The sequence below is a fragment of the Cydia strobilella genome, chromosome Z (assembly GCF_947568885.1).
Source record: "Cydia strobilella chromosome Z, ilCydStro3.1, whole genome shotgun sequence".
NCBI lineage: Eukaryota > Metazoa > Arthropoda > Insecta > Lepidoptera > Tortricidae > Cydia > Cydia strobilella.
Window position 1 is genome coordinate 33449412 of NC_086068.1, and position 22095 is coordinate 33471506.

At 37.2% G+C, this 22095-nt stretch overlaps 1 protein-coding gene across 1 annotated transcript in view; it reads left to right on the forward strand.

Moving 5' to 3' along the window:
• The window catches only part of LOC134754217 (glypican-4), a 158492-nt gene that overhangs the window by 97364 nt on the left and 39033 nt on the right, over nt 1–22095 (forward strand). The window contains exon 3 of the mRNA XM_063690387.1: nt 21501–21624. Within this exon, the coding sequence (XP_063546457.1) occupies nt 21501–21624 (124 nt within the window). The remainder of the gene's footprint in view (nt 1–21500; nt 21625–22095) is intronic.

Consider the following 22095-nt stretch of genomic DNA (forward strand, 5'->3'; position numbering starts at 1 on the left):
AATTCAATGGTATGGATGAGATTAGTGAGACTGAACAATTGTGGAATAGATTTAAAAATAAAGTAGTAAGTGTGGCAAGTGAAGTATGTGGAGTAAGGAAGAGGCACAAAGGAAAAAAGGAGAAGAATGTTTGGTGGGATAAAGAAGTGCAAGAAGCAGTGTGTAAGAAGAAAAAGTTGTGGTTGGATTGGTTAGCCACAAGAGCTAACCAAAGAAATCACACGGCTTCATTTGACGAAGTCAGTGAAGCGAAAAAGGATTATAGAAGAATGAAAGTGTAAGTAAAGGAATTAGTAGACAGAAAGAAAGACGAACAGAAAGATAAAATGGACGAAAGGCTCTCTCAAGATTTCCAAACAAATATAAAGTTTTTCTGGAAGTCCGTTCGTTTAGCCAGGGGTAACACCCAGAATTCTGAGCTAAAGTCAATAAAGACAAGAATGGAAGATTAGTGAATGAGGAAGAATGCATCTTAGAAAGATGGAAAGAGTATTTTGAAAGTTTGTTTGATAAAGAGGAGGCAAGCACGTCAATTTCGGAGTTGAATGAAAGCATTGAAATCGTGTCGGAGAACGAAGATAGTATAAGCATGGATGAAATTGTGAAAGCGTTGAAAGGAATGAAATCAGGGAAGGCTGCAGGGTATGATAGAGTTTCTGTCGAGATGCTGAAAGCTGGACAAGGCATTGTAGCAAGTCAGTTGTACCGCCTTTTCAATATGTGCTTCAGAACCGGTCAAATGCCCAGGGACTGGTGCAAGGCCGTCATTGTACCTCTTTACAAAGGAAAGCGATTACAACTGGATTGCAAAAACTACAGAGGCATTAGCTTACTCAGCGTCGTCGGCAAATTGTATGCAAAGATATTGATTGAAAGAGTAGTGAAAGAAACCGATGAAAAAGTATGGGATGCACAAGCGGGATTCCGAAAGGGTATGGGATGTACGGATCAAGTCTTTTCCTTGCGATGCATAGCCGAAAAGTATTTGGCCAAAGGTCAGAAAGTCTATTGCGCTTTCGTGGATTTGGAAAAGGCTTATGACAGAGTGGTGAGGAATGAACTTTGGTCGGTAATGTCGCTGTATGGATTGAGCGGCCGTCTCATTCAGGCACTGAAATCGCTCTATGAGGATTCCAGTGCTTGTGTGAGAGTAAACGGGTCGTACACTGAGTGGTTTAGCGTCGAAAAGGGTGTTAGGCAGGGATGTGTAGCGTCACCGTGGCTGTTTAATCTGTTCATGGATTTGCATGATTTGAGAAATGATGAGTGTGGGCTGAGAAAGAGTGGGTTACCCGTCAAATGTCTTCTTTACGCTGATGACCTGGTATTGCTAACGTCATCGGGTGAAGAGTTGCAGGAGATGGTGACTAGAATGCATGGATCTTTTGAAAGGAAAGGAATGAAAATAAATGTAAGTAAGACGAAAGTTATGGTATTTGAAAAGGAGGAATATATGACAAACTGTGAAATTTTGATTGGTCAAGAAAGAGTAGAACAAGTGAAAGAGTTTGTGTATCTGGGAACATTATTCACTAGTGACGGTAAGCATGATAAAGATATTGAAAGGATAGTGAGTGCTGGAAATCGCGTGAATGGGGCACTTAACGCTTTTATGAGCAGCCAGAAGGTGTCGCAAAAGGCACGGTTTGCTGTGCATAGAGGGGTGCTGGTGCCTACTCTTATGTATGGTAGCGAAAGTTGGGTATGGCAGAAGAGGCATCAAAGCCAAGTGAATGCAGTGGAAATGAGAGCGTTGAGAAGTGTATGTGGGGTGAGATTACAAGATAGAATTAGGAACAGTGTGATAAGGGAAAAGTATGGACTGAGCGAAGATGTAGTGACAAAAATTGAGAAAGGTATGTTGAGATGGTTTGGACACGTGGAAAGAATGAGTGAAAGGAGGCTAACAAAGAGAGTGTATAAGGGAGAGGTAGAAACGGGAGTTGGAAGGGGCAGACCTCGGCGGACTTTCTCTGATCAGATCGGGGAAATCCTGAAGAAAGGCCAGGTCAAGAGCACCCTAAACCGGCGAGCGTGTATGAGGAATTTTATGAAAGTGAAGGAAGCGAAAGAGGTATGTCAGGATCGTAGCAAGTGGAAATCCGTGGTCTCTGCCTACCCCTCCGGGAAATAGGCGTGATTATATGTATGTATGTATTCGTATCATCGAAATCGTAATGTTCCTAAATAAACAATTTCTACGTATACTCACACAGCTGTTTTTACATTTCTAAGTTCCGCAGCATAGTAATCCGGATTATCTTTAAAGAAAAGTGCAACCATTAATGCGTCTATGTCTGGTAGGTTGCCGCTATCAGCTTTCACATATTTCGGCTCCATTTTGAGATTCTTATGAATATTGTGCTACTAGATATACGGATAAAACGGAATATATCAGAAAACTGTGGAACAATAACTAAAATTAACTAAATACAAATAAAACAGTTAAAACAAGGCAATCAAGAATGTTTACCCGCGTGTGACGTCATCCGAGCGTTGACCAATCACAGAGCGCCACTAGAGGGCTTCCTCACTTTTTCTTTAATATATGACATCTATTACAGTTTTTAATTTATACTATATAGTAGTGTGTCAAATCAAAATATTTAATAAAATAATTTGATTTGTTCTCAAACTTGTTCATAGTGAAATATGGTTTATTAGTTTATTAGCTTTCAGGATGACAGCAATTCGTTATATATTTTTAATGTTGTCAAATACCCTATTGTACCTAAACATTTTTTCATAATGCTCAACCGTTTTTAAAATAGAGGGCGAATAACGCGCATGTCGCGGCGCGGCGCGGCGCTTAGCCATACCTACCTACCTAGGTAGATACTGTACTGTACTGTAAGGTAAGGTAAGGTAAGGTAATACGGGTAAGTGTGCTTAGCATACGGATACAGGCCCTAATGTGAAGGCCAGCCACACTTATAATACCCGTATTGACTTTAATGCAAGTTGAAGCGTGACGTGATTCTTGCTGAATAATACACGGTCTTCCATAACGACATCAAATCATTAAAATATAGGTATTGACTCTCGAATGGGTCTAAAAAGTTCACCTCTGTGGACAATATTACAGCGTTGGGCAGATTAAGTGTCCTAGTTTTGTAATGCCATTAAATACGGGGTGGAATTTCTAAATGGGTCGGTGAGGGCAGCTACCAGATCCCGTGCTGCTACGTGAAAACGGTCTTAGAAGACCTTCCCTCGATTTCAAATTAATGAAGATTGGCTTTACAGATTTTGGAAAAAACATACAGGTGCGAGAAAAAGGTCATTTTTGACAACCTTTTTTTTAATGTCAATCGATCCCATTCCTATTCAGGGTGAAAAGCTTGTATGGGGCCAAAAATAATAAACGGCTAGAAAAGCCACAAATCGAGGAATTCCCATACAATTTGTATGAAAATTAACTTTTATTTTCACATTCAATTTTTTATGCCAATCGATTCCATTCCTATCCAGTATCAATAGATAACTAATTTAAAATGAAGTTCTTTTTAAATATTTAGATAGCAAATTAAGGTAAATAAATGCACACTTAAAATTTGTATTTCGACCATCATTACTTGAGCTGTCATTTTAAAATAAAAAAGGATCCTATAAAAGTTATTGTGGTCGTATAAACTAACCCTATGGGTGGAAAACTTAAGATGTTCCATTTTGTCGTGGTTAAGATAATGTTAATGGAATAATAACGGAATGTTAAAGTGTGCACAAACATCACTTTTATAATTTTAGTAGGCTACTACTAGTGCGCCAAGACAGTTCCAAGCGCGTGAGATACGTAGACTATTAGGTAGAGTCGAGTTCATAAACATGTAGGTACCTATACTTTTTTTTACAAAAATCACGATCGATTCCGTCTTTTTCTTACTGTATCAATTGAAGCGGGATACTGTAACTCATGCGCGAGATACTGTGTATTTAAGTTTTCTTTTTTTTGTAGGTGTAGTGAAATCATCCATAGATTTAATGCTCAGTAAAAGGGGTTTAGCACAGAAACCACTGCTTGCTTTGACATTTCTTTTATTACATTGATATACAGGATTAATTATAAGATTACATAAAGATCAAATCGAACATAAGTAACATAACCTCGCGCACAGGCCTACCGCCAAATCTGACAGCTCTCTCTCTCAAACTAAAATGACCATAGATACAACAATCAAAAGTATAGAGCCAGGTACATACTACATGTAATTATCAGTAGTATTAGGCCACATATAGGATATTAACTATTGTGATGCTTACAGCTCGGCCATCCTTTTTATTTTAGTGAGTCCTCTCACTAAAGTAATTAAACATTTATATCAACAACCATATATCATAACATGTCATCCACCTTAACACTAACGAAAGATAAACATACATAACAACATTATTTTAACCTTCTGGTTATTCAGTTCCTCATTAATCAATCGCAGCCAGTGACAATATGTATATTAACCTGATGCTTTAACCTGAGATCATGTAAACAGTCATTTCATACAACCAGCACCTATAGTAGCATTTACAGCCTTCTTCTAGTCTTTCACTATATGAACTAACTTACAGTCATGGTCTGCTCTAGACAGTCTGTTAAAGTATAAACCAACATCAACATTTACAGTCTGCCCTCAAGGCCTGCTCTAAACAGTTTGGTAAAGTATAACACGTTATAAACAATCATAGTCTGCCCTTAAGGCCTGCTCTATGGCAAAGCATAATACATCATATACAATCACAATCTGCCCTTAAGGCCTGCTCTAAGCTGTTTGACATAGTATGACACATCATAAACAATCAGTCTGCCCTTAAGGCCTGCTCTAAATAGCTTGGCAAAGTATAGCACATCATAAACAATCACAGTCTGCCCTTAAGGCCTGCTCTAAACAATTTGGCAAAGTATAAAGTATAACACATCATAAACAATCACAGTCTGCCCTTAAGGCCTGCTCTAAATAGTTTGGCAAAGTATAATTCATGATAAACAATCACAGTCTGCCCTTAAGGCCTGCTCTAAACAATTTGGCAAAGTATAACACATCATAAACAATCACAGTCTGCCCTTAAGGCTTGCTCTAAACAATTTGGCAAAGTATAAAGTATAACACATCATAAACAATCACAGTCTGCCCTTAAGGCCTGCTCTAAATAGTTTGGCAAAGTATAATTCATGATAAACAACCACAGTCTGCCCTTAAGGCCTGCTATAAACAATTTGGCAAAGTATAAAGTATAACACATCATAAACAATCACAGTCTGCCCTTAAGGCTTGCTCTAAATAGTTTGGCAAAGTATAATTCATGATAAGCAACCACAGTCTGCCCTTAAGGCCTACTCTAAACAATTTGGCAAAGTATAACACATCATAAACAATCACAGTCTGCCTTTAAGGCCTGCTCTAAATAGTTTGGCAAAGTATAATTCATCATAAACAATCACAGTCTGCCCTTAAGGCCTGCTCTAGACATCATTCCAAAGTATAAAAATTGTTATGGCCTGCTCTAGACTAGACTAGTCTAGACAGTCTGCCATCACGGCCTGCTCTAGAAGACAGGCTGCTATCAAAGCCTGTTCTAGACAGTCTGCCAACATTCAACCTAGTCAATCTAATTATTTAATTAGACTGTTGTTATGGCCTGCTCTAGACTGGACCAGTCTAGACAGTCTGCCATCACGGCCTGCTCTAGAAGACAGGCTGCTATCAAAGCCTGTTCTAGACAGTCTGCCAACATTCAACCTAGTCAATCTAATTATTTATTTAGACTGTTGTTATGGCCTGCTCTAGACTAGACCAGTCTAGACAGTCTGCCATCACGGCCTGCTCTAGAAGACAAGCTGCTATCAAAGCCTGTTCTAGACAGTCTGCCAACATTCATACCTATAGCCAACCTAATCATTTAATTTGTTATGGCCTGTCTGCCATCACGGCCTGCCCCAGACAGTCTGCCCTCAAGGCCTGCGCTGGACAGTTTGCCAAAGTATAACTAATTATTTATTTATTTTTGAATCTAACTACAAGGTCCATATTACAAGTACCTATATTTGCCAAAATATAAACTAACATAATAAACAGTCTGCCATTACGGCCTGCACTAGACAGTCTGCCAAAACTCAACGGTTATATTCTAGATTCATAATATTAATATAATAACTAGCAGTCGTGTCAGCGAAGAGTCTCGACCAACACCGAGAGAGACTCTCGCCGAGTCGCTTGATCAGATGCATAAGACGGTAATCGTGGACACGGCGCATAGTACGTCGGTTCCTCACTCTGCGGCCCTGACCATCGGCAGCTTGGGCCCTGCCCACTGCTGGCAGCTCTGTCTTAACAGTTTCACCTCCTTTGCTTCAGTCAGCTCTTGCTGCGATGCCCTCGCTTATCATCAACTTCATCCGTTCAGCCAGGTTACCAGCGTTGAAACATACAAAAATAAAAATAGTTATAATCATTAGCAGTAGCAAAGATAATTTTAGTCACAGTCATCCTCAACAATTTAATAATTGAAATATAAACATCGACTCAGTCAATCATTATCATCATCAATTAATCTTACTATATACCTAATCATCATCTATCATCATCTATATCGTCATCAAAATCGATCTGTTCGGTAACCATCATCGATATCATCATCAATATGGTCAGTCAAGCATTATCGCCGACATTGTTATCGAAGTCGTTCAGCTCCGTTTTCATCATCGATATGGTCAGTTATTGACCCTGTCGTGGACATCGAGGCAAACATTCGTTGACATCGACACTGTAATCGATATGTTCGGTCATATACATAATCATCGTTCTCGGACCTCTGTTACCTAAGATCTTCCTTAGATACCTACTCATCGTTACTGAAATCGTAATCAGACGTCAATGACGTCATGGATATCAGTCATTATCTTCATCGAAAAATCCTCAACATTAATTAAATAAAATGACAAATATTCCATCGATTCATCAACTTTAAGAAGATTACATTTAAAACAGGTTTTTATTAATTTATTTATATAAACAGATAATTATTTATTCAATGACCTTATGATCCTGATGTTTCGTCCTAAACTTCGTTCAGTATTTCACAATGGTAATATTCAGCCCCAGGAATCGGCAAGAACGGAGCAACTATATCTCGGGATGACATGCACCCAAAAAAAAGTAGCTCTAAATAATAGCGTATAGGTACTACACCGAGTACACCGTAACATATACTAGCGTCATTAGTGTTATTACCCCACCTACTATATTATTGGAAGTATTGGAAGTGATTAAAAGTTATTCCAATATACATTTATTCACTTTTTGTTAATTGATACAGCCAATATTTCCTGGCTATGCTAATCGTGGCGACAACGCACTTAATGACAAAAATGCAACCATACATTTTGTCTTTATGAATCATGGTTCTTTTGCCTTACTATACTTTAATTAATATTACCAACTTATTTCTTGTCATCACTGTGTCTCTGTCATAAAATCATACATGTTACCTTCCATGGTACCTTCTGTTAAACCTACTGATCAAGCAAATTTTAAGAATACAAAGTTTCATGAATTGAAATGAAAAATAAAAATTAGTTCCAAGCTCCTTATAAGGCTTCTTGAGCCTACTTTATAAGGCTTCTTTAAGTTTGAATGTTATCTACTTTTAGCTTCGTTTATTTAACTTACCTACTCTGGTGTTGATTCTTTTGTTAAGGTCAGTCACAGACTTCTGCTCAGGACCATACTAAAATTTTGTACTAACACTTGTGACAGTGGTTGTACTTATTCATCGATTTTGCATTTCAAGTCAATTTTCAATGAGAATTCTTTAAGTCTTGTTTTTTTTTTCAAACAGGGACTGTTTTTGTAAACTTTTTAATTTTACAAATAGACTTTCTTAACTTGATAATGTAAACACAAGTATGCTGCTTTTGCCTTTTCGTGACACTTTATGGTCCTTACCTATTAGTAACCTGAATTTTATAATTTGTGACCTAAGAGTTTGATTAACTTAGTTAGGCATCACTAACTGTAAAATTTCTTAACCTGAATCTGTCATACAATAATTATTTCAGATTCACCCTTTATGCAAATGAAACCATAAAGTCACAAATTAATTGTATTTCATAGCAACAATTCATAGTTTCATTTGTGGTTTGTTATTGTATTGTACAACTGCAAAATATAACTGAATACTATGCAATATGCTTAATACAAATATTGAATATTGTGTCAACAGCATGGAAAAAGTAATCTGTTCTTGTTTAGCCAATCTGCTTTTACTAGACAGAACTTGCACTAAACTTATAAATTTAGAGAAACAAATGTGTACATTGGTGTATATTTTGTGCAATAAGGTTCAAATATAAATACCGCTTGTCACCAATTCAAAGGTATGAAGTAGGTATTCAAGATTTCTAAATAGAGTGAAATATAACTTCTTTTAAATACCTACTAGGAGATCTTAACCACTGAAAGTGAACTGTACTTATTGTTATCAGAAAATAAACATTTATATTTAATTTTTTTCATTTTCTTATGCTATGTCAATATCCACAACGCAACCAGTCATCATGTAAATCATGCTCCCTGAATGATAATAATGATGTTTTAAAATTGTTACTTTGATTTTCAATTGCATGACATTTAAAACAGTAGTATGAAATAGATGTAAAACTATCAATGTCATTCATTTCAAATTTAGAATTCATACTGTGTGTAATTCCATTAATTCATTATTGTTTCTATATGCATCTCTCGGAGTATCCAGACTAATAATTTTCAGTACAACAATGATTGGCAACTAAATGCATGTACCTACAGTACTACTATGTAGAATATACCATCTTTAATTAACATTTTTTATTTTTTTTTTACATTTGCCTATATACAAATGTTTATAAATAATTTGTTTGCATCAAAACAAAAACTAGTTTCTTTGTCTTTTCACCTAAATAACCGATATGCACATTTATCTATTAAGATTCTTTTATTCTGAATTAGAGACCGGGGTATTTATCTCAATAAGTGTGATGCTTGGTAAAGGCCTTTTCTAAATCTTCCCATTGACAACCGTCATGGGCCAATCTCCTACAATTCTAGCCCGCTGTCAGTCGCTACCTCTCATCTTTGCTATCTCATCATTTCATCATGGCAATAACTTCTGCAATACTAATCAATCACCTTTTTTTGTTATCTTTTACCATATATAGGCATTATATACTCATGCATCATTAGAACAAAAAAAAACCTTTTAGTGTCATTAGACTATCCAAAAAATAATAGTAATAATACCTAGTAAATATTCAATTATTGTCATTTTACATCTCATTGTTAATAATTAACTTCACTGAGCACCTGAATTGTACCTGAACAGTGCACAATACCATCCTTACCATTTTGACTTCTTATAACCATGTTGGCTCTTAATGATAGTTCTCTGCGTCTCACCAATCTCACCGTGATGGTCGTTTGCTTGTATTTTCGTCGAGATCTATTCTCATTGTATTCCAACGTGTCTCAACGTGTCAGTCCAAAAACAAACAATGACAAAAAACACAGGTTAATAACTAGATCAATACATAGCAAATGTCCAGTGCATTGCAAATTTAAAACAACTTTTATTTTAAACAAATGAAACCAATTGTCAATCATTTTGTTTACCATACAAAACAAACTAATGAAATCGTGTATCATATATATTTATATATATATACACTATTGTCATGATTATGAAATTAACATTCAAAAGACCAAGCAACTTACATTACTATGTACCTCTTTCATCATCATCATCAATTTTAAGAGCTATGCTCTTGTTGATGGAGTAATTACCATTCTTTGCTGGGCCAGCCTTTTGACTCCCTCGTACAACATGACAGAAACTCTATCTTTCATTTGGCTGAGATATGTGTTCCTCTGCGTCTTTCTCGCTCAATCTTGCCCTTCAGGATGTTTAAAAAGAATCTGTCGTGCGGGTCGTGCCGTATTAGATGACTAATCATCTTGCACCTTCTGTTAGCTGTTGTGCCTAACAGGCATCTCTTCTCTCCTGCCATGCTCAGTTCCTCAACGTTCGTCTTCCTTTCTGTCCAGCTAATCCTTAGCATCCTCCGCCAACACCGGATTTCAAAGGCCTCCAATCGCTCTCTGTCCCGTTGTGTCACTGTCCACGTCTCACAAACATTTAAAGCAATGCTCCAGATATACGCCTTAACTAAGCGTTTTTTTTTTTTCACATTCTTCGAGATGTGTGCTTCATCTCTATATTGGTGAAAATAATCATCCAATTTCTATGTGGGCATTTGAATTCACAATCCCGCTTTCTGAGTTGAAATCATCCATAGATTTAATGCTCAGTAAAAGGGGTTTAGCACAGAAACCACTGCTTGCTTTGACATTTCTTTTATTACATTGATATACAGGATTAATTATAAGATTACATAAAGATCAAATCGAACATAAGTAACATAACCTCGCGCACAGGCCTACCGCCAAATCTGACAGCTCTCTCTCTCAAACTAAAATGACCATAGATACAACAATCAAAAGTATAGAGCCAGGTACATACTACATGTAATTATCAGTAGTATTAGGCCACATATAGGATATTAACTATTGTGATGCTTACAGTAGGGATTAAATAAAATCGGCACCATTTTTTTTTTTTCTACAAAAAGGCAATAATATTTTTCAAATGTCATAGATGTAAACAGCTCGGTACGTAAAGTTGTACTTTTTGAGTAAGTCATTTTATTAAAAATCGATTTACCTACTTAATGAAATACCTATATCAAACTTTTAAAAACCTTATGAATCTTATGATCGTTAAAACCAGGGGTCGGCAACCTTTTAGCAGCCAAGGGCCACATAGCGGTTAGCAAAATTGCAGCGGGCCGCACACTTAATAATTCGTGAATTTATTAGAAAAAAGGCTACATTGTCGTTTGTCAAAAAGGACACCTTTTAATATACATTTTTATGCAAAAGAGTGCCGAAATTCAGATCGCGCTTCGCGAGTTCTTACATACAGGGCGCCCCTCATCGTCTTACATGCAGAGCTCCTGCGGCGTCCCTCAAGAGTTATTCAGCGCGCTTCGCGCGCTCTTACATTCAGGGCGGCTGCGGCGTCCCTCACAGTTATTCAGCGCCATTCGCGCGCTCTTACATACACACTTAAAGGTCGGGCGGAGCCGGACATCCATCGCGCTTGGCGCGCTCTCACATGCAGGGCTCCAGCGGCGTCCCTCACAGTTATTCAGCGCGCTTCGCGCGCTCTTACATTCAGGGCGCCTGCGGTGTCCCTCACAGTTATTCAGCGCCATTCGCGCGCTCTTACATACACACTTAAAGGTCGGGCGGAGACGGACATTCATCGCGCTTGGTGCGCTCTTACATGCAGGGCGCCTGCGGGTTTCGTCACAGTTATTCAGCGCCCTTCGCGCGCTCACACACACAGGGCGCCTGCGGTGCCCCTCACACTTAAAGCATTCAGCTTTTACATGCAGGGCGCCCTTAAAGGTCGGGCGAAGCCCGACATCCAGCGAACCCTCCGCACTTAAAGGTCGGGCGAAACCCGACATTCAGCGTGCTTCGCGCGCTCTTACATTGCGATAGGCAGACACTCATATTGGCACGTCTGTGCATATTGAGTGATCAGCACATTTAATGTAGATCTTGTGATAACCCAACCCAATTCCAAATAATTAAATTGAAATGAAAGACTTCTTTTTCACTCGATCACTTTAGTGACGTAGGACTGATGTAACCCGGAGGCTCGCGGGCCGCAAGCGAACGGTTTGCGGGCCGCATGCGGCCCGCGGGCCGCCAGTTGCCGACCCCTGGTTAAAACTATATAACACCCGGCCAATTAAACGATTTACCTACCTTCCTAATATAAGATAAATTCTTAGGTCTTAGGTAATCTTAATAAAATGTAAGTACATAATCTTAATAAACTATGGTCTAAATACCCAATTTTGAAAAGTGTAATGGTCGTCATGCCTGAAATTTACCTAATGAACGAATTACCTGAATTTAATATGTCATTTTGTATTTGTACGTTCATTTCGCTCTTTTGGTAATTACTTGAGTATTTAAGTCCCAGTTAATTTTTACATGCTCCTCTAGTACTGCTACCATGAGTTCCGTAAATGACAGTCGAAAGTGAGAAAGTTAAGGAAAATGTATGGAGTAATTGTACAGTGCCTCTACCGGTCACGTAAAAAACTAAAAAAATCAACTGGCACCATGAGTCACAAACATTTTAACGTGAGTTTTCAATACATGCCTAACTTCACACCTAAAACGTTCTCTTTCTAACTATATAACGAAAACTGAGCCAGAATTAGCCTCATGCATGAAGTTTATATTTGATCGAAATATGTTTTATTCGGATGTTTGTTACCGTTATATCATGTTACAAATGCATTTCCGTTTTTAAATTACCATTTAATTACTTAAAATTATAAATAAAAAGTACAAAAATTTGCCCGCGAAAAGCTAGTGAGCGAAACGCTCGAAACGCCACGTGACGTCACGCGTTCGACAGATTAGTGTCATTAGTAGAAAACGTCAGTTGGGCCGCCCAACGTGTGACGTCATCACGCTCTGTCGAATTCGCGCCAAAAATTATGAGCGTTTCAACCGCTCAAAAATTTTCAACATTTTATATATTTTTTAATAAAATAATGTTAAGGTTTACAAAAGTATTTTTATCATTTCCGGTGTTCCAACGATATAAATTATGAATCCAAAAATAAAAATAAATTCATGCATGGAGCTAATTATTCTAGGTAAATACTTAATAAACGTGACAGATGTCATCGAAAAAAACGTGTTTCGTTTTTTCCGTCCATCTGGACAGGCTAAAGCTCTAAGCCATACTGCTTACGTGCGTTTCCGACATGACATTTCTTTCAACTTGGAAACACAACAAATACACAGATGCAATAAGCCTCATGCATTAAGTTTATATTTAAATGAAATATATAGTTTGTCAAGGGACTGTCTCATTTCGGGCGTAGACGAAGAGAGTCATACTGTCTTTGTCTTGCACTAGTACTAGCACCCAAAAGAAAAGAATGAGGATAGTTTTTTGTTTTTATTTACTTACAAGATTTGCTTGACCAACTATATATTTTTTATTCGGATGTTTGTTACCGTTATATCATGTTAAAGCCGTAACACACTACCGCACCGCACGCATTGGTGCGCCGCACCCATAAGTGAGAGCGAGAACGAGATCTGTTTTGTGCGGCGCACCAAGATCGCGGTGCGGTGCGGTAGTGTGTTACAGTTTTAACATGATATAACGGTAACAAACATCCGAAATAGTAGATTGTTAACCAAGGGATGAAAGGCACCCATTTCTGCCGAGGTTGTTTGGCGCTCGAACGCAGTGAGAGCGCCAATAGCCCGAGGCTGAAATGATGCCTTTCACCCGAGTTAAACACTCTACTTTTCATTTCGAATACGAGGTAAGTAAAATGCATGTGTTATTTTTAAAACATGACTAAGTATACATTTTTATAGTATTTCTTGAGGGTACTTTCAATTAACAATTCAGACAAAAGTATCGTTATTTATGGAATGGAGAGTCAAATATCAAAATGAAAAATTTATTACAAATCCATTTAAAGTCAAATTTCAATTGCGTATTGTAAAAAAATTAAAAAAGTCGTACTTCGAACGTAAAATGCTCTAGTGCAGACACGTATCATTTTCTGCGCACCTTTTAGAACAACAATGACCCTCTTTCAGAGCATGAGAAATGAAAAAAATATATATAGTTGGTCAAGCCAATCTTGTCATTAGAAAAAGGCGCGAAATTCTAATTTTCTATGGGACGATATCCCTTCGCGCTTAATTTTTTTTAAATTTGCCTCCTTTTTCTAAATAAATAAGAACAAAAAACTATCCTCATCCTTTTGAGGCCATGAGGCAGTCCTTTGACAAACTATAGCAATTTGATACGACGATTTAAGCCTGGCTTTTTGGTATGAAGTTAGTTGCATAGTTCGTACGAGCGCGCGTTTAATAATCAGCTTCAAGTGTATGTATTATTATTTAGTCGATGTGGTCTTGTTCAGTTACGCGTTTGTACTTACAATAATTTGTCATCTAATTTGTTTGTAAAACTTATGAAAGTGGCTACATTAACTAACTATAGATGAAGTCGTTCCTTGTAACGGTATGAGATGTGTGCACGTATTACTCAACGAAGGCAAGGTAAAACCGTTAAGCTTTTTAGAAAAACGGGATATCATTTCCGCACCAAAACCAACACACGACTTTTGTATTCTCAGATAAGTCAGTCGCATAAGAGAAAATTCTGTACGGCCGTTTACAAAACACAAGGGATTGTTGTTTTACTCCAATTAAGGCGTAATTGGTGTGACAGAGTAAAATGCCTGCAACTTGCAATCTTCGGTGTTCGCGGTAGGCCCTGATATGTTTGTAAAATTCTATCTAGTAGTAGTCGGAGTATGCCCTGTGCGCTATGATTAGCTCGCCTCGATACGGTAGGAAATTCATTTGAGTACAAAGAGTGAAGATTGGACAGTTATTACGAAAACATAATCTTTCGGCTTGCCTTACTCCAAAACTCTAGGCACGCCACTGATGATTTAGCCCAGAATTTCGAATTCAGAGAATTATAAACATTATATGATAGCTTAAATAATATTATTAATATTAAATTAACAATAAACACATAGATACATACAAGAAAGTAAATTACGTAGACCGCGTAGACGTGAGCAAATATGTCAATGTCAAAACTGGTAGTTTGCTAAGGATTTCGATAGGTAATTTACCGTTTACTCATACTTTTGATATTTAGTTCTTTAGGTGACACCTAGAGGCGCTGTACCGATATAATTCTTGCTCTGTTTTTTAGTATACTTAGAAAGGGACAGCATCGTTTGCAGTAGAGGGAATTTAGGCACATAAGTACGTAAACAAAAGTAAATATGTGACGTACGGCGCGTTTATTCACTTAAAGTAAGTGAAATTTACTCTGGCAACTAATGGTAGAGGTACTGGCCTCACTTACAATCACACCTAACGAGCACGATAACCTAACATAACCCAGGACTTCAAATTTCATATTACTCAGAAAAATGAATATTTTAAATTTAGAGTACCTTGAAAGATTTATGTGCGACGACGAGTGTGCCTAGGAGAAACGTGTTTAGATTTAACTTAAACTCGAATTAGTACTTATGACCCGAACCAAGTGCCAAAATAAAGTATGCTGGTCTTCTCCACTATGACCTTATGGCAGTCCACACTGGCTGTTAACACAAAGGCGTTATAATTATAGTATCGTGTGAAACAAACGATGTACTATTACAAAAAATAAACCAATATTCATTACATTTAGCTGCTTCCGCAATTTAAATACTACCTGAAATGATGTGCTCAATATGATTACTTAGGTGTAAACAAATATATGACAACAAATTCCATTTTGTCTTTCAAAGTAGAATACAAAAAGTATTTTCTGAATTTGCAGAAATCTGCTCAAAGAGTGGATCACTTGTAAGTGCCAACGTTTTTACTTTAAGTTTTGTGTAAGTAATTTCAAGTAATTTTCAGTCAACTCTAATAAGTCTTACAAATATGTTATTAAATAAGCCATATATTAATATATGCATAGAGTATCTTATACTAGAACGGTACTGTCATAGTAAATTTTGTAACCCCAGTAAATTCACTGCCATCTGTCGACACACTTTAAAACTAAAAATGAAGATTTATAAAAATACGATAGAGAATGTATTTAAATATAGATAAATAATTTTTTTTATTTGCATTAATTATTTTTATGATTTTGACGCATGTTCTTTCACTGATATGCGTTAAAATTGTTAAATAACAAACGAAACCGTCAACGCCATCTATACGACTGTAGGCCAAAACTAGTAGCGCCCTCTGAACGAGAATCAAATTTTCTTGATTTTCTAGGCACGTTTTTTCCTTAGATTGTATCCATCTATTACGTAGTTATATCTAACTTTGATATAAGTATACTTAATAAGTCAAATTAAAATAGGTAGGGTAAATGTTACTTACAAAACATGTATTGTACCTACTTACTATGCTCTGCATTGTGCAATAACAAAGCAAGTTCAGACCTAACCCGCTATGACGTGGCGTAGGCAATGTAGATATATACTAATCCTTTCTCTTTCACGCAAAGGGAAACCTTTATAAAAAGCGCTTAAGACGATTCTCGCTAATTTGGCCTTGAGCGTCTCAGCGTCTCTGTACCCGCACCCCGCTCACTGCGATCGTACTTGAATTTCATCTCGGTGCGGCGGAACGGGGTTCAAAGAATAAGCAGAGGCGCGCGGCATTTGGCGCTATACCTCGTATTTGTGTATCTTTTGCAGATAAGTATTTTGTTGTTTGAGTATGAGTAAATCATGCGTTTAGTGGAAAATTATAATAAAAACATATTCCCTTATGCATTATACTTTACAAGCCTCAATTAGTTAATTTGTGTTTTATCCGTTTCTTACAAATAAATACCTAAGTCAAATCGAAAAATTAAGATTTATAGCTAAAGCTTGGTATGTACTAAATTTAGGCGTACAGTGCGTTTATTTTATACAGTTTTTTTATCCGTAATAAATAAATATAAATAATGCCATTAGTAGTTAACTTATAAAGTTAAAGTACCTACTACCTACATATACTACTAATGACGTGTTATTTTTCGAAGTTCGAAGTTTTCTCAAACATTACGTGGGAATATCATCATTATATTACAAGCGCGCCACAACCAAATCAGCGCTTTGCAGTCATTTATTTTTTTAGTGGTTAACGGGTATGTATGATGAACCCCTGTGGACGTCAGCTGCCGCTCCGTTGATGGGTTGAGGAATGGCAGCCACCGAAACACGCAAAAAAAATTGTCATCGCCACCCGCTTGATACTGTGTCAAATGATAGTTTAGATGCTATTATGAATAAAAAAATGGTCAGCCGGTTGTATCTCGGTAGACCGTCAGCTGGTCACATAAATATGTAAAAAAATCTTTTCAGTCATCGCATCCCATTTCATACTTTGTCAGATGGTAGTTTAGATGATACTGTTAATAAAACAAATCGTCGGCCGGTTGTATCGCGGTGGAAAGACCGTCAGCTATTAAAACATTATTGTTAGTTTAAAAATAATTTTAATTGATTTAGCCGTGTAGTAAAAATAACCAAAGTTAGCCGCAAAATGGCCCGTTCTATTATTTTTATTACGGTAAAACTATAAATATCAGGAAAAAAGTTAAATGTCATAATTGTTGAACAATTAATGAAGATTCATAAGTATATATTTTTTTCATAATTTTTTGTTTACCCATTTAGAAGACATAATACACGAAGTTGACCCAATGAAATAATTACTGATTTTTAGTAAAAAACATTTTTTTATAAAAAATCTAAAGCGATAACATATGTTTTTTTTGTACTCAATTTTAGGAAGACTTAATTAGCTTTGAAATGATACTAAATAACCTGATAGCTTTCCTATAAAAATGCTGAGTATAAGTAATTCAATTTCCGATGAGAAACTTTTGAATTACTCAATTTTCCGTGAAACAATACGTTATGTTCATGATTTTTTTGTAGCGAACTTAGACACTGAAGTACTAAAATATAGTCATATAATAGTCTGATACACTTATTATGTTTAAGTAAAATTACAGGACGTTAAAAATGGCCTGAGTGACTTTGAGAAAAGGATGATACGGCCGTGCCTCTTTGGATTATCGCTCCGTCTGTGACGGGCTTAATAGTCAGTTTTTCCGTAAATAAAAATACGATAGGCCCTTTTGCTATTTCTTAATCGATTAAAATTAAAAAACTACAAAAACAAAATGTTTTAACAGGTACTATACATACATACAACGTTATAGGTAATAGGTAGCGTGTGTTAAATCAATTATTTATTGTTTCGAGATGGAATGGAACATTATTCAAAACGTAAAACTTGAATGACATTATAATATCTGTTAGAATTTTTATTTATTTATTTCGAATTAAGTTTTCTCAAACATACGTATATTATAGTATAATATATACGGATATTATCATTACATTCGTAATAATAGACCGCGAAACACCGTGTTGCGCTCGCTAATGCGCGGTACAGCCAAATCAGCGATCTGCAGTTATTTATTCTTTGGCCACAATAACTCCGATATTATAGCAGTTGGGCTATGCACAAGCGAACATTGTCCAAGGAAGGCACGGAGCGACGAGCGACACAGCCTCCTCGTCTCAAAGCTGGCACACGACTGCCGGCCACGCCATTTTCAGGCTGCATACGCATGAAATGTGGAAAAACGTTCGATATCTTAAAAAAATATTTATTGATTTACCAAAGCTATGTTGCATTTGTAGAACCTGTTAAAACATTTTTGTTAATTTAAAAATAATTTTAATCGATTAAGCCGTTTAGTAGATATAAGCAAAGTTAGCCGCAAAACGGCCTGTCGTATTATTATTTTTTCGATGAAACTATAAATTTCAGGAAAAAAGTCAAATGTTGTGCATAGAGTGAAGATGCATACATATTTTTTTCATAATTTTTTGTTGACCCATTTAGAAGATATAAGCTCTAGAAAGTAACAGTTTTAGGCCAAAATCTGCGCGAAGCGCCTTAAAGATAAGGTTAACCCTTATTAAGAGCTAGCATTGTTTTTGGTTAGCTTTTCGATAAGGGTTAGTCAAAGGTGCTTGCAGTTCAAAAGGGAAAGTCTTTCTATGTGTTAGCCGTGTTTAAGGGACGCCCATTGAAAGGGTTTTGTCGCGGAAAGGGTTGTCCGGTCCCTGGTCATGTGGTAGCAAAATTATTTCCATCTTGGGCGTAACACATCGAATCCCTCACTACGCTCAGGATACTACTTTAGAATCCCTCGCTACTCACAGGATTCTATTATAGAATCCTTCGCTTCTTTTATGATTCAATTGTACGCCCTCGCCGTAAATATGTCATTTTGCTCCCTTATTGTGACACAATCCACTATTTCCGACGAAAAGATGTTCCAATTGCAAGATAGCAACAATCAACAAAATGACCGTATTTACGGTGCTTCATTGGGGGATATTCCAGTAGACAAATTAGCCGTACAGCGGTTTCAAAGTGCGTATGCGGCCATGGTATGGGGTGCCATATCACCCTAGGGGCAAACTACCACTGCTGTTCATGGATCGGGGAGTAAAAATTAACCAAGACTTATTTTATTTTTATTTATATTCAGAACGTGTTTGCAGGGTCATATTGCTAGAAAATATCCGAAAGTTGAATGGGGATGACTATTATTGCTTTCAATAAGACAGTGCCCCGTCTCACAAAGCTAAATAAACGTACACGAAACTGGTGTCGAACATACAGATTTTATACCGTGGTAAGAATGGCCTGCATCTTCACCAGACTTCGTTAATAAGATTTTGACTTTTGACAAATGTCATCATTATTTGTTTATTTAAGCTTTATTGCACAATACATGAAGGTACAAAAGGCGGACTTAATGCCTTAAGGCATTCTCTACCAGTCAACCAGTGGGTTAAACCAAAAAGATTAAGTAGGTGCAGTGACTTTTAAAGTAAATTAATTTGGAACCAAGACTAAATGAATATAAACTATATTGATAAACTTACACATATACTTAATACAAATAAACATACATAGATAGATACTATACATATTTATATACCTAGTGTGAATCACTAAGTTGACGAAGAAGAAAGTTTGTCAAGGAAATACTTGCGCAACATGCGCTTGAATGTGAATTTGGTTTGCGCTTGTCTGATAGAGAGTGGGAGATCGTTCCAAAGTCTGATAGCCTGGACAGTGAAAGAATTGGACATGAAACCCGTTCGATGTTGGGGGACAATGAGCTTAAGGCTACGGGAAGAGCGAAGATCTGTGCCTGGACGAGGGGTAACAAATTTAAATTTCGAGCGGAGATAATGAGGGGCGGACGGGTCAAACAAGATTGAGTAGAGAGTACACAGAATACGAAGGGACCTACGGTGTCGTATAGGGAATTAGGGAGCCAATTAAGTTTGCCGCACATTTTCGTACAAATTGTCAAAAACACTGCCAATGATTAATACAGTATGTTTCGTTTGCTGTCGATCATTGGAATTAATTATTGTTTGCAAATTGATTTTTTTTATCTTTTGTTCTAATTAAAAAAATATTAACGTTAGAGCATTCCTGATAATAACCCTACGAGGGATTTCAGGGTTTGTCCAATGGCTAAATACATTCCATCATCCATATATATATATATATATATGGATAAATTATTTTTTTATTTGTATTTATTATTTTTATATGATTTTAACCCATGTTCTTTCACTAATATGTGTTAAAATTGTTAAATAACAAACGAAACCGTCACCGCCATCTAGCTGAGAATAGTTATTCGTCATGATAACTTCGTTCGCAATTGCACAGGCAAAACTCTCAGTTTCTCCGAAGAGGTCCCCGAATCATAGCCAGTTCACCGACGCGGGCAGATCTACATCGGGTCCCATGAGGGCCTTGTAGAACCGCCCGTGTAGCTGCTTATCCTTCCATACCGCCTTGCGGTCCTTAGTACTACAGGTTTGTGCCAGTTCTCGTTTGCCAAGGAGAAAGGTGTGAGACCCCTGTCTGCTGCCACCACATCACGATGCATCCCACACTCGTTGTTGAGGAAATAATTCCTGAGATTGTACACCTCACGGTTGTGGAGATTTTTGGCGTTTAGAAAACCGCGACCTCCACATTTCCGTGGGATGTACAATCTCATAACAGACGAGAGTGGGTGTAGCATACGGTGTGTGGTGAGCAGCTGTCGGACCGTCCCGGTCCAGGAGGGCATCCAGCTCGGTCTGAGTCCACCTTAGTATGCCAAAGGAGTTTGTGAGTAAGGGCATTACCCAGGCGTTGAAGGCGCGCACTTTGTTGCCTAATGACAAAAGACTGTTAAGGACTTTTGTGAGCTGACTGAAAAAGCGCTCCTTCACCGACCGTCTAATACCCTCGTCCTCAACACCCAACGACTGTGACATACTAAGGTATATAGGTTTCTAATTCAGAGATAAATCTGAAACATTGTCTCAGAAAGTTGTAAATTTGTTGAATTTACAACCTTCCCCCTTACCCAACCTTATTTTATTTATTTTTTTACTTTTTACTGATAGTTGTTTTATTACTTCAATTTTTTATTCTTTTTCTATTAATTTTATTTTTTAGGTTAAATAGCATAACAAGTATTAGGCGACAATATTATTAATTATCATATCTACGATCTACCGTACCTATTAATTTTCATACCGCTTCTTCTCTGTGTTGAGAGATGTAATCTGAACCGACGTTGGTTTATGTATATAGTTCATTAGAACCAGTCAGTTAGTCATAACATTATAGTTTATCTACAAGAGGACTGATGGACGCATGACTAAATATAAAATAAACATAATGACAGCAATATGGATAGGATGGTAATCGTTGTGTTGTTTGTTGCAGACTTCTTCCGCAAGCTGCTGCAGATATCGCGGGAGGGTTTCCACGCCATGTTCAAGCGCACGTACGGGATGATCTACGAGCAGCACTCGTACGTCTTCGAGCAGCTCTTCGAACAGCTCGAACGGTATAGTTAACGCTATCTCTACTGAGCTTGTTCACTTACGTACTAACAATGGCATTATGTTAAACAAAAGCCATTATGTCTTTTGTGCCTGAGCGCGTGGCCTTTGTGCCTGAGGCTCCCACACAATAGCCACGCGATCAGGCACAAAAGAAATAATGGCTTTTGTTTAACAGAATGCCATTGTCAGTACAGGTAAGTGAACGAACTCAGTAGATAGACCGCATACTATAACTAACACCAGCACCACCTTCTTATGCTTCTATTTTATTATTACCATTTCAAATTTAGGGTCTCCTTTCTCATATCATAGATTGTATTTCTCCTTATTGACTGAAGATGAAACTATTTACACAGGTAACCTGGAAAAATTAAAAATAGGTGCTCTTCATTTGCAGTCGCCATGTTAAGTTTTCACCTAAACTATAAGCATCACTCAATAGTTTTTTCAATAATATATGTTATTAATTTACT